General features: G+C 48.2%; 1 protein-coding gene across 18 annotated transcripts in view; it reads right to left on the reverse strand.

Moving 5' to 3' along the window:
• Positions 1–14394, reverse strand: part of CACNA1C (calcium voltage-gated channel subunit alpha1 C) — a 1539476-nt gene that overhangs the window by 474509 nt on the left and 1050573 nt on the right. For all 18 annotated transcript variants that reach the window (XM_029599882.1, XM_029599881.1, XM_029599874.1 and 15 more), the window contains one exon: positions 573–745. In XM_029599882.1, coding sequence (XP_029455742.1) covers positions 573–745 — 173 coding nt within the window. The remainder of the gene's footprint in view (positions 1–572; positions 746–14394) is intronic.

Consider the following 14394-nt stretch of genomic DNA (forward strand, 5'->3'; position numbering starts at 1 on the left):
AAGTTTGTTCCACAGCTCCAGAGGCTGAGATGATTATAATATACATGTGTGAAATGCCAGGTCTGCCTCTTTTCTCTCCTCTCTACTCTCTCATCAACCAGTGGATCTGAATCATTTGCAATAAATGGTTTCAAAGACCAAAATGAATGCCAGCATGTTGGAAGTAATTATATTTTCTAGGGAAATCGTGGCCACATTGGTTTGACATGAAATTTCCCTTTTGCACATTTAACAGTAACAGCGGTAACAGATACGGATTAAGAAAAATATATTATTTGGAAGATATGTAAATTTTACAAGCCTTACAGCACTCAATGCACCCTTATTCCTTCCCCTCTCCCCCTCCCGAGAATCCACTTTTGCCATCGTCACAGATTACGATCACTATTATTTATCTAACAAACATCCTCATATACTCTCTATTGACCATGATCAAAAGGACGTCACAGGATATCTGCAAAATGATCCTTTGCTGTGTCATGCCATGGAAGTTTCCTTCAATAAAGACAGGCATTACTGAGGCTTTCACCAGGACGTAGCTCAAGGAATGGCAAAAGAAGATAGTGGCTTACTGTTTCTGGGTTTCTCCTCATCCATGCCTTCGTCTTCATTCTCGGGATCAATGTCTTCTGCCTGCGTTATCCAATCCAAGTACCCCTTCAGGTCCTCCTCGAGTTGTTGCTTCTCTCGCAGCTTCTGGAAGTCCCCCCGCGCTTTCGCTTTCTCTCTTTCTTTGGAAAACTCTCTGGCCATGGGGGAAGAGGGAAAGAGGTGAGGTGAAGGAGTCAAGGAGAGGGGAGGAAGGAAGACGAGGGATTGAAAAAACAACGTCATTAGCCTGGCCTTACGAAAACACATACAGGAAGAAACTAAAGCCTGCGCATTTCTTATTTAAATTCAAGCATCTTTATTGAGCTTAATCTTTCAGTGTTCTTCAATTGCACACATAGCAGTGGGGGAGCATCACAGATCTGATTATCTTTCTTCCATTCCCTTTAAAAATCAAATCAAAATTTTTAAACAAAGAAAACATTTTCTTCTTTTGGCCAACAACAGTTCATAAAATTTAGAGAGCAATTTTCAAAGCCATTTAACTGGGAGTAAATAGTGACTTACCCAGGCCTGGTTGAAAGTTACCCTCCCTTGCCTGGCTACACCTGGGCTTCCATGGTGCACACGCTCTTAGTCGGGTTAAAAAGAGGGCGCCCTGGGAGGGAAGGGGGTTGTGTTTGGATTGGGGAAAGAAACAAAAAACCAACCACATGCACATGGGATTTCCAAAAGTAACGGGCACTATCTTAGCCCTCCCTCTCCCCTCCTGCAGAAACAGCAGGTGCAAAGTATCCAGGCACTTTGAGTGTACGTGCTTTACGCTAGCTAATGTTCAAAGAGAAACTTACCTAGGGAACCGTCTCTTTGAAAATCAGCTGAGAGGACGCGCAGTATCCAAATATTTGGCAGCTATGTGGGCTATTGGAAAATTGTCTTCCTCTTCCCCCCCCCCTCAATATGTGCATCTCACTCATATGGTGCAGAGGAAATGAATTCTACAACTGTGCTCATTCACATACTCCAGCCCAGATACATTTCATGCACACACTTCTTCTGAATGCAGTTGACTTAAACTTCAATTTATCGGGTTGAATGGAAGGCGTAATCCTTGCGCTTAGATAGGATTGCTATGTGGCGCTACCTGAGCAAAGCTAAAGAAAAGAGGGTTTACAAAAGTTGGCGGAGAAACCCATTATTTTACAAGACTCTGGAATTCTTTAATTAGAGGACAGTGAGAGGCCTGTAACAAGGTTATTGAAAAAAAATGGCAGCTTGATTTTCCAGTTGATACCTTTAAAATGCTAATTATATTTAGATAACCAAAGGAAAGGAAAAGCATCAGATCAAGGATTTTCTCCATATTAATTATAAAAAATATTAAAGAAATGTATTGTTCCTGTATCTTGTTCTGCCTGATCTATCAACCTGTTGAGCATGAACTAATTGGGTATATTACACAAAATCCAGAGAACAAATAAGTAGCCATGCCAAGTATTGCTTTTCACCATGATTTTGTTTCTTTTTGTGTTTTCAGCTTTATAATTTTTCAATTGTTTGACTGCTTTTGTGTCTTCACCTCTGACAGAACCCTGTGTTGGTAGTTTTCAGTTCTGAACTGTTTACCAGTATGAAGGAATGTCTCTAGAACCCTCCTTAACCTGTGCGGCTCTAGGCTAGATGCCTGGTCCACCCTAAATCCCAGAAAGGAAGAGAGGTCTGTGGGCAGGACCCTGATCGGCAGGAAGAGATCTGTGGGTGGGACCCAGCTGGGAAAGAGGAACTTGGCAGGAAACCATGAGCGCACTGCTGGAACAAACTGGAAGAAATGAGAGAGCCCAAGGGGCAAGAGCAGGCCCAGCAGAGTGCGAGAAAAGTGACTGAGTATGAGATACAAGAGAGCTCATGGGGGAGCTTTACAGCTTGGCCTGGAAGAGGAAATATGCCCTGCCCAGAAGGGGGCAGTACAGAGTGGCCTAGGGAAGGCAGCATGGCGGAGGTGCTGCAGAGGAGCCAGAGAGAGGCGCTGTAGAAAGACCAGAGAGCAGTATTACCGGGCACCCAGAGAAGGGTGCTACAGAGGAGCCAGAAGGAGATGCTGCAGAGGGCCTGGACAACAGCACTACAGAGAAGCCAGAGGCAGGTGCTGCAGGGTGCCCAAATACAAGTGTTGCAGCTGTAGACGGAGTAAAGGAGTTAGAAGACACAGTGGGTCAGATTTTCGTATGTACGCGCAGGTGTAGATTTGTGCACGCAACCCAGCGTGTACAAATCTACGCCCGATTTTATACCATGCGCGTGCAGCCGCGCGCATGGTATAAAATCCACGGTCGGTGCGCACAAGGGGTTGCACACTTGTGCACCTTGCGCGTGCTGAGCCCTGGGGGAGCCCCGATGGCTTTGCCCATTCCCTCTGAGGCCGCTCCGAAATTGGAGCGGCCTCGAACGGAACTTTCCTTCCACCCCCCCCCCCCACCTTCCCTTCCTCTATCTAACCCGCCCCCCAGCCCTACCTAAATCCCCCCTTACCTTTATTTTTTTATTTACGCCTGCCTCAGCGCAGGAGGGGTTTAAAAGGGTTATGCGCGTAACCCTTTTAAAATCCGTCCCAGTGGCAACAGTATAGAGAGAGTTGACACCTGACTGAAAAAGAAGTCATCACTGGAATAGCCAAGGAAAGTCCAGAGAGTTCTGCCGGAGAAAAATTGAAACCTGGAGATATGTATGAACTAATATGAAGGACTGGGGTAGGACAATGGGTAAAGAGCACAATGGCTGGTGGTAATGGTGGTGATATTTGAGGTAACCGTAGTGGAAGGGAGGGAGCACATCTCTGTAACTCCATCCCCAACCCCACCTAAGAGTTTACCAGGCAGCAGGCCATAAAGCGCATATTGCAGTGTGAATCCACTTCCCTGGTTGGGATTCAGAGTGAGTGAAGATTTTGTCCCAATGGATTCAAGCTGAAGAGGAGGTTATGTGAAGGAGTGTCCCTAGATCCCCTCCTTAACCTTCACGGGTAGAGATGTGTATCGTGTGATCGATCGTCTTAACGATCGATTTCGGCTGGGGGGGGGAGGGAATCGAATCGTCGCGGTTTTGTTTCTGTAAATATCGTATAAATCGTAAATCGGGGAGGGCGGGGAAAACCGGCACACTAAAACATCCCTAAAACCCACCCCGACCCTTTAAAATAAATCCCCCACCCTCCCGAACCCCCCCCCCAAATGTCTTAAATTACCTGGGGTCCAGTGGGGGGGGGGGGGCCCCGTTGTGATCTTCCACTCTCGGGCCACGGGTGCGTTGATAGAAAAATGGCGCCGGCGCTACCTTTGCCCTGTCATATGACAAGGCAAAGTAGCGCCGGTGCCATTTTGGTTCCTATCCCCCGACGTCACGAGCGTAGGAGATCGCTCCCGGACCCCCGCTGGACCCCCAGGGACTTTTGGCCAGCTTGGAGGGGCCTCCTGACCCCCACAAGACTTGCCAAAAGTCCAGCGGGGGTCCGGGAACGACCTCCTGCACTCGAATCGTGTTGTCGTACGGCAATATGGCCTTATGGCCGGCGCCATTTTGCAAAATGGCGCCGGCCATATTGCCGTACGGCAAAATGGCGCCGGCCGTACGGCAACACGATTCGAGTGCAGGAGGTCGTTCCCGGACCCCCGCTGGACTTTTGGCAAGTCTTGTGGGGGTCAGGAGGCCCCCCCAAGCTGGCCAAAAGTCCCTGGGGGTCCAGCGGGGGTCCAGGAGCGATCTCCTACGCTCGTCACGTCGGGGGATAGGAACCAAAATGGCGCCGGCGCCATTTTTCTATCAACGCACCCGTTGCCCGAGAGTGGAAGATCACAACGGGACCCCCCCACTGGACTCCAGGTAATTTAAGACTTTGGGGGGGGGTTTGGGAGGGTGGGGGATTTATTTTAAAGGGTTGGGGTGGGTTTTAGGGATGTTTTAGTGTGCCGGTTTTCCCGCCCTCCCCCTTTCCCTCCCCCTTCCCCCGATTTACGATTTTTGACGATAAATTGGGGGAATTCCTATTAAATATCGACTCTAACGATTTTTGACGATTTAAAATATATCGGACGATATTTTAAATCGTCAAAAAACGATTCACATCCCTATTCACGGGATCCACCTTAAATCCCATAGAGGTAAAGAGCTCTGTGGGTGGAACCCTACTAGGTAGGAAGAGTTCTGTGAGCCGGACCCAGCTGGGAAGGATAAGAGTCAGAGCCCAGTAGACTAGGCCTCGGTCTCCAGGAGAAAGCAGCTTCTGTAATATTACTGTCCCGACTATGAATCCAGGAAGTGGATCCTTATGTATCTGTGTTTACTGCTGAAGGTAAATAGATATTTGAATGTAAATGAAGGTGCACTGTAAATAAATCAGATAAGCCTGACCGCTCATTTACAGTGCCACAACCAGGTGCTTAGGAAGCAAGATTAAGTTTCTACTAGCAAAGGAGAGCATATAAGAGTTATTGCTGCTAATTCATAGATCCTTCTTCTCCCTCTGCCAACCAAGTCATTGGAGAAATAGAAATATTTACTAAATTGTAACACTTCTCTTATTGGGTCTCTCCTTTCTGCTTTAATACTTCCATAATCTTTTCTTTTGTTCTGCTCCCTAACTGCAGCAACCCCAGAGGCTTCCCACGAGAATGATGCAATTAAAGAAGGTCTTCCTCCTGCTCTTTGTATTGTAATAGCCTTGTCCAGGAGCTAAATTGCTTGTTTTCAGAGCTAACAGGCCTTATTGTTGCTGAAAATCCTAACAATCTTGGTGGAGAGGATATATTTAGAGACAGGGAAGAAGGGAGCAACAGAAGAAGGCAGGAAGTCTAAAGGAAGGAAGGAAGGAGAGATCCAGAGGGAAGAGGGGCAGAGAGGATGGCCATAAGGAGGGAGAAAGACAGAGGGTGCATGGAGAAGGAGGGAAGGGGAAATGGATAGGGGAGCTGCAAGGGAGGGAAGGAGGGAGAAGCAGACATATTTTTGCCTGGAAGCCCTGGTTTATTTAGTATTGCCCCTTCTGATGTCATCAATGGGATTGCAGGAAGAGGAACTCTCTCCTGCAACCATGCGAGGAGAAGGAATGCACTTGTTGCCTTCCATCTGTAGCCCATGATTCTTCTGCCTTCATAACCCTTGAGTGTGCAACTTCTGCCTGGGAGTCTCAGGTCATTTAGCACTCTCTCTCTCTGATGTCATCAATGGGCCTACATTTCTGCTGGCGCATGGGGAGTGGTAGGTTACAACTGAAGGGGGAAAACTAAAGAGGTGCACACCTTTGAAAGGTCCCTTCGCCATTTCCCCTTCCTGCAAGCAGCACAACAACTGATAGATTTGGAGTGGACTGCGCCAGAGGCTTCATTCAAAGGGGGGTTGGGCCCTGACGGGCATGTACCCCCTGGACCCGGCAATCAAGGAGATGCTGGCATGCCCCCAGGTGGACGCCTTAGTTAGCGCCGTGGTCAAGCGCACTACCATTCCAGTTGAGGGGGGGTGGCCCTCAAGGAGCCTCATGACCGGCGAATGGACGCCATCCTGAAACAGACCTTTGAGGTGGCAGCTCTATCTTTGCGGATCGCAACCTGCTGCACAGTGGTGACGCGTTCCTGTTTGTCACAGGTCAGGAACAATGCTCCGGCAGCGGACATGGAGTCAGCTCTCTCGTTCCTCACGGATGCTGCATCCGACTTAGTCTGTACAACAGCCAAAGGGGTCTCATCCTCAGTAGCAGCCAGGAGGCAGCTCTGGATACGGAACTGGTCAGCCGATGCTCCTTCTAAGACACGCCTCACCAGAATGCCCTTTAGGGGCTCTTTCCTGTTCGGCAGCGACCTTGATAAACTGGCCAGCACATGGGGCACCTCTCCAGTACCTTGACTGCCGGAAGATAGGTTCAAAAGGAACCAGCGCGCCTTTCCAAGGCCATCCAGAGACAGAAGCTCCCAACGCTTCATTCCCTATAGGACTCGCTACCAGGCACCTCGTCCTCGGGCCAGGAACCAGTCCTTTCGGACCAAGCAGCGCAAGAGGGGAGCCGTAGGCCGAAGCCCTTCCAGCATGGGGTTCTGCGTGGCTGCCTCCACAGTGCTGGGGCCAGGAATAGCCAACTCCGTCAGGCACTGAGTAACCAGGTAGGAGAGATCTTCCTTGGGAAAGAATCACCACATAGTCCAATATGGCTCAATCCCCGAGGGAAGTTCCCCCTCCTCGGGGGGTTCGGACTCGTCCTCTGAAACATCAGGGTCCGCCTGAGCCGGGCTGTCCGGACGCGGGTGCCCGCGATAAGGGCGAGAAGGCCCAGGGGCAGGGTCAGCCGGAGCAGCAGCAGGGCCTGGCCGGGAAGCTGACTGCATTTGTACAAAGGCATGGATCCCTTTAAACAAATCCACCCAGGAAATGGAAGGGAGGCTGCTAGGGAGACTCAAGTGCATAGAAGCAGCATAGTCCAAGGTTTACCACACTGCATAAAAATATCCATGCAAGAAAGCCATGTAAGTCTGCAGCTAGAAGTACAAGTAGAAAATAGTGTTTTGGTAGTTGCATGGAGTTTATACCAGCCTGTATTTAAACCCCACGTGTGCGTGTCTGGAATGCTCTATGTCTCACTTCTATAACAGTGAAGTAATAGAGCTAGGAAAAGATAAGATTATTGTTTTCCTGAAAGTTGTTTGTCCATGCTCTTGTCTCTGCCTATTGAACAGTGGTCCAGAGCAGGTCATGGGCAGCGTACTGTGACAATCACACTTGTAAAAATAAAAAATGAGGACGAGAAAGCCTGAAGTGAACTTACAGTGGAGGTGGTAGAGGCCAGCACTATACCAGAATTTAAGGGCAGTGGTAGGGAAAGGGTTGAGAGGTCAGGTAAAAGACAAGGTAGGGAAGCGGGTGTTAGTTTAAATATGGCAATGTATATGCTGATCTACCCAAAATGATAGAGAACCTGAAAGGAAGACGATGGGAAGACATCTGCTGTCATTTATTATGTTACTGTAACCCTACCTAGGGTCACTAAATGCTTCTAGAAGGTTTCTGGAGGTTTCCTGCTCGTCAGGTGTAAAGCGAGGTCAGTAAGAGGTCAGAGTTCTACTAGTGCAGAACTCTTGCAAACTGCTGGGCTGTGTGCTTTGCAATTATCCTTTATCGGGCCGATATAGTAAAGTGCGCTCTGGTGGAGTGCACTGTTAGCCCGCGTTTGGCCGCATGTTGATGGGCTGATTAATCATTCAGACGCGATACAGAAAGCAAAATGTGAAGCCAAGCCGCACATTTTAATTTCAGTCGGCACCAGGAAAGTTATACTTGCACAACAAATTTGCCGTATTAACTGCTGCATGAGTTTATGATTGTGAAATCGATCCTTTGTAATCCATTGTGATGGCGATACCGAATGATGGTATATAAAACTCGATAAATAAATAAATAAATAAGTGAACAGAAAAGCTCTGTAATCTGATAGTTTTCTTGGGTGTGTTATGGGGGGGGGAGGGGGGATTAACAGGGGTAAACTTCTATATGTAATTTTATACTCATGTCTATTTACCAATACAATAGTTACTTCTGTTGTATTCTGTGAAAACTTAAATAGATTTGGAAAAAAAATCATAAACAGAATATAAATTAATCATAAAATAAACAGTAATAAAAACATTATAAAAATTACACTGTATATTGTAAACTAAACTTCTAAGACATGCCTCACCAGAATGCCCTTTAAGGGCTCTCTCCTGTTCGGTAGCGACCTTGATAAACTGGCCAGCACATGGGGCGCCTCTCCAGTACCTTGACTGCCGGAAGATAGGTTCAAAAGGAACCAGCGCGCCTTTCCAAGGCCATCCAGAGGCAGAAGCTCCCAACGCTTCACTCCCTATAGGACTCGCTACCAGGCACCTCGTCCTCAGGCCAGGAACCAGCCCTTTCGGACCAAGCAGCGCAAGAGGGGAGCCGGCTCGGGCTCAGGTCCCGGCCGCGCCTCCCAATGAGAATCAGCCGATCCATCCGGGGGACGGAGCCATAGGGGGCAGGTTAACCCTCTTCTACCCCAGATGGGTCGAGATTACGTCGGACCAGTGGGTCCTCGCCATCATCCGAGAGGGCTATTATCTGGACTTCCATCACATCCCTCCAGACAGGTTTGTGGAATCCCCGTGTCCAATCCACAAGAAGGCAGCATTGGAAGCTACCCTGGCGAGACTCCTGTCCTTGAAAGCCATAATACCAGTACCTGCATGGGACATGGATTCTGGGCACTATTCCATTTATTTCATGGTACCCAAGAAGGAGGGCACTTTCTGGCCCGTTTTGGACCTCAAGTCAGTCAACCGATACTTAAGGGTCCCGAGGTTTCGTATGGAAACTCTGCGCTCGGTCAAGACCGCAGTACAGCCAGGGGAGTTCCTCACGGCCTTAGACTTGTCAGAAGCCTACCTGCATATCCCGATCCATCAGGATCATCAGCGCTACCTAGGCTTCAAGGTTCTGGGACGACACTTCCAATTCCGGGCTTTGCCCTTCAGGTTAGCCACGGCGCCGCGGACCTTCACCAAAGTGATCGTAGTGGTAGCAGCGGCGCTCAGACGGGAAGGAATGCTTGTCCATCCCTACCTAGACAATTGGCTAATCAGGGCGAAATCACGAGAGGAGAGCCATCGGGCAACCAACCGAGTGATCGCTCTGCTGGAAAGCCTGGGGTGGGTAGTCAACCTAAGCAAGAGTTGCCTACAGCCTTCCCAAACACTGGAATACCTGGGAGTCCAGTTCGACACCCAGGCAGACAAAGTCAGTCTCACTACCAAGAGGAGGTTAAAACTCCAGACGCGTCTACGGTCCTTGATGGGAGCCAGTCGGCCTATAGCTTGGGATTATCTGCAGGTTCTCGGTCTCATGGCATCCACCCTAGAAGTGGTACCCTGGGCAAGGGCCCATATGCGACCTCTACAACGCTCCCTGCTCTCTCGATGGAGCCCCCGCTTCTGGAATTACTCCGTGCACCTCCCTCTACCAGCCAGAGTGCGGACTCAGCTACGGTGGTGGTTGCAGTCCGACCACACGAGCAGGGGGTCGAAGATGTCCTCCCCCTCGTGGACTCTGCTCACCACAGATGCCAGCCTGAGCGGATGGGGAGCACACTGCGAAGAGCTGACCGTCCAAGGGCGGTGGAACACAGAAGAGTCGAGGTGGAACATCAACCGACTAGAGGCACGGGCAGTCCGGTTAGCCTGCCTGCAATTTTCTCACAGATTGAGGAACAGAGCAGTCAGAGTGATGTCAGACAATGCCACCACGGAGGCATACATCAACCGACAGGGCAGAACCAGAAGTCAACAGGTATCCCTAGAGAGATAGCCCCGCTGATGGCTTGGGCAGAGGCGAATCTCCAGGACATCTCCGCCGTCCACATTGCCGGAAGGGACAACACCACGGCAGACTTCCTCAGCAGGGAAAGCCTAAATCCGGGAGAATGTCAGCTGTCGCCCACGGCTTTCCAGATGATTGTGGATAAGTGGGGGACTCCGGACATGGACCTACTAGCGGACAGGTCCAATGCTCAAGTACCCAGATACTTCAGCCGCAAGCGAGATCCGTTCTCTCACGGGATCGATGCCCTGGTTCAGCCATGGCTTCCAGGGACTCTGCTATACGCCTTTCCTCCGTGGCCCCTGCTGGGCGCCCTTATCCACAAGATTCAGAATCACAAAGGCCTAGTTCTTCGGGTGCACCAGACTGGCCAAGTAGACCCTGGTACTCGGACATGAGAAGACTACTGGCAGGGGAGCCCCTTCCCCTGCCTCCTCTCAGGGACCTGCTACGTCAGGGTCCCATCCTCCACGAGGATCCAGCTCAATTCTCTCTTACGGTCTGGCCATTGAGAGGGCTAGACTGAAGAAAAGAGGTTACTCGGAGCCGGTGATAGATACACTCCTCCGAGCACGCAAGTTTTCCACATCCCTCACCTACATAAGGATCTGGAGAGTATTTGAAGCCTGATGCGACACTCAGAGCACCAATCCACATGTGACCACAATCCCTATTGTTTTGGATTTCCTGCAGGATTGTCTTCAGAAGGGTCTCTCCCTCAGCTCCATCAAGGTCCAAGTGGCTGTGCTGTCTTGCTACGGTCCCCGGAGGGATGGCAAGACTATTACCACGCACCCAGATGTTTCCCGTTTCCTGAAAGGAGTCAAGCACATTCGTCCGCCTCTGAAGTGGCCAGTGCCCCTGTGGAACCTCAACATTGTTTTGGATTTCCTCGCGGGATCCACCTTCAGACCTCTTCGGGGCCTGTCTCTCCATTCTCTCACTTTGAAGATGGTGTTCCTGCTGGCAGTGTGCTCAGCACGCCGCATTTCGGAACTACAAGCGCTGTCCTGCCGTGATCCCTTTCTTAGAATCACTCCAGAGGCTATCCATCTTCGCATGGTTCCATCCTTCTTGCCTAAGGTAGTCTCACAATTTCACCTCAACCAGACCATATCCTTGCCAACCACGGCGGGTTTGAAGAAATCGGAAGAAGGGCGTTTGTTACGCCATCTCGACATCAGCAGATTGCTGCCCAGGTATCTGGAAATGACAGAAACAGTACGAAAGATGGACCATCTGTTCGTCCTTCACAGTGGGAAGAAACAAGGAGAAGCGGCCTCTCGGCCCACCATTGCCCGCTGGATTAAAGAAGTTATCAGAGCAGCCTACGTAGAGGCTGGGAAGTCACCACCTCTACAGGTCAAGGCTCATTCTACCAGAGCCCAAGCAGCGTCTTGGGCAGAATCTAGGATGCTGTCACCCGCAGAAATATGTAAAGCGGCGACGTGGTCCTCCCTCCATACCTTCTCCAGGTTTTATCGTCTGGATGTCCAGGCCAGGGAGGACACAGCATTTGCGAGGGCGGTCCTACGCGGTCCTCAGGCAGCCTCCCGCCCGCTTCGGGAGTAGCTTTTGTACATCCCACTTGTTCTGAGTCCATCTGGCTACACGCTAGGAAATGTTGAGATTACTTACCTGATAATCTCGTTTTCCTTAGTGTAGACAGATGGACTCAGCATCCCGCCCGGCTGCCGGTATACATAGGTTTCACCGATTCACGGTAGGTCATGTCATTTGCTTACATGAATGCGTCCCCTTTGCCAGGTGTTGACGCCTTCCGGTTGGGAAAGCTGGCGGTCTCCAGCTACTATCAATCGGTCAGGGGAATCCTGTTTCACTAATTTATTGATCGTCAGTACACATATATCCATAACAGCTTTTGCAAGGAAGATTACTGAATTGTCTCACTTCCTGTAGGGGTATATGTACCCGTGCTGACGTCAGATCCGTCTCCAACTGTTAGCCCGAGCACACTATACCCACTTGTTCTGAGTCCATCTGTCTACACTAAGGAAAACGAGATTATCAGGTAAGTAATCTCAACATTTCTTCTGGAACCAACGAAACTGTGTGGCCCTTGCACTTTTTGCATGGTAAATCTCCCAGAAACAGTCTGGTCGCCATTTGGCGATCCCTGGTGGACCTTTGCTGTTCCCAGGGCTGCAGTGGTGTAACTCACCACCTCTGCAGCCTCCGAAGGTGACCCCCGAGGAAAAGAGGCATACCTGGGAACTCTCCGGATTTAGCCTGGAGACTCAGACCAGACAAATTTCCGAGTAGGACGATAAAATCTCTAGGCCACTGTTTTTCTATGCATGAGCATGGTGAAAAGCACTCGATGGCTTCAATCAAGGAGAGAGAGAGAGAGAACTATAAGAAGGCAAACACGATGACTATATATATACACCACAGTAAGAGCACACTTTCAACTCAGGGCGGGTGGGTTGGGCAGGGTTTCATTGGTCTGCCTGATGAATTGATGTTTCGAATGCTATCATATTTGTACAGATGTAAGTTACATTAAAGAAAATTAAAAAATGACGTGAAGGCCTGTTTATTGGGGGGAGGGAAGAGAGAAAATGTGTTGTGTTGCTGTACCTGGTCTTTTCCCATCCCCCGCTACCCTCCCCCCCCCCCCCCCCACCTAATCTTGAGAAATCTCAGGATGAGCAGGATTCAAAAGTTCCCAGGTATGAAAAGGGGGTTACATTACTATGAACACTTCAGAGACAATATGCTCAAGCCCTGCAGAGAAGGGAAGGAACATTACAGCTGTGGATCTGATCCCTGTATGAACATCGGTGAATGATTCATTTTCAGATTGCAGTTTGTAAGGCAATGTTGATTTCTCGGATAATTGCCGTAAGGAAGTTTATAGGCTAGATAGTCAAACAGCATTCAACGCTATTTAGCTGGATAAGCTGGACTTATGCGGCTAAGCAGCGGCCGCTGAATAAACGCCTACGTTTTGCGGCCACTGCTTAGCCATATAAGTCATTTATGCAGCTAAAGATTACACACACAAAAAAATGGATGTGTACTCAGAGTTTATGTCTGAGTTTAGACGCCTCATAGAACAAGTCTAAACGTAGCCAGGTAGACTTAACCAGCGAAGTGCGCACTTATACAAGTAAGCGGCTTTGCCGTGACATGAATATACATCGAAACTTAGCCGGATTAGTATTAACCTACTAAGCTACTTACACGGCCAACTTTTAATATTTACCCCATGTGTATAGTTGGGGGTGGGGAAGAGCAGTTGACTTTAAAAAAAACAAGCAAAAACAAACCCCCACCTTTTTCAAATATAGCTCCTTCCTTACAGCTTCTGATGAAAGGGTTACATATAAAGCATTTGTTTTATATTTATTTTAAGCTATGTATCTTTGAAACCAGATAGCAATCTAATAAAAAAAAAAAAAAAAAAAGAGAGAACAAAGGGGTTTCGAATGGCTCCTCTGTTCATGTGGAACATTTGGTACTATTGAGATGACCATGGCCCAAAAATGAATAGGCAATGAATTAAAAAAAGAAGTCGTCTTCACAAATCAGAAGAAGAATTTTGCAAACCCCGCCCCCCCCAAAAAAAAGATTTTGTTTAGTATTCACACTAAAAAGGGATGCACCTATGATGAATGAATAAAGGTGCTAAGGAGATAATATTCAAACTGCTGGCACAGTTACAAGTAGACAAGGCACTGGGATCTGATTAAGGGGCCCAGTAACAATTATTATACAAGGCTGATTGCTAAGCCTCAGAACTGATGCTTTGGGCACGTATTTGTAGCTGCAGCAAAATTAATTATTCACCAGATACAGTAGAGACTAGAGGCAGAGCGGGCAGCTAGCCCTCTGGAGAACACTTTTCCTTTCAAAGAATCATCAATAATGCTTCATACAATGCCTTCTGGGGTCATAGGATCAGAGAATAAAAGCTTCTGATGTGCATGGCAATGAAGACTTGCTCATTTAAATATTGTGGCCTCTCCTTATGAGAAAATAAGTCCCCCGCTGATTAGATTATAGATAAAAATATCATTCTGTGCAGAACTGGTATCCTTAAAAGCCATCACATCCCAGGAATCTTTGGAAACTAACAATGTTTCTGGATTTTTTTTTTTTTTTTTCATAATGATACATGTGGCTAGATATTTTCTATCATGGTTGTCAATGCCATGAATCATAGAGCTACATTTTTTTTTTTTTTTTTTAGCTTAGTGTAGTTTAAAGCTATCTGAATCTATAGTTTTGTGACTTCTTCCCCAGGTTGTTGTGAGAGTTAAGTATCAACATTTTATTTTAGATTTCTGCCAAATAAGCGTTCTGTATCTTGTAGTATACAATGTTATAAGTAAATTCCCTTTGCATCCATGATATTGCATTCCTTGAGTTGCAGAATAAGATATATACACCTGAAAGCCAGCACTGCTTTTTATTTTTTTTTAAGACAAAGAGTAAGATGATAGCGAAAGG

The sequence above is a fragment of the Rhinatrema bivittatum genome, chromosome 4, assembly GCF_901001135.1.
Source record: "Rhinatrema bivittatum chromosome 4, aRhiBiv1.1, whole genome shotgun sequence".
NCBI lineage: Eukaryota > Metazoa > Chordata > Amphibia > Gymnophiona > Rhinatrematidae > Rhinatrema > Rhinatrema bivittatum.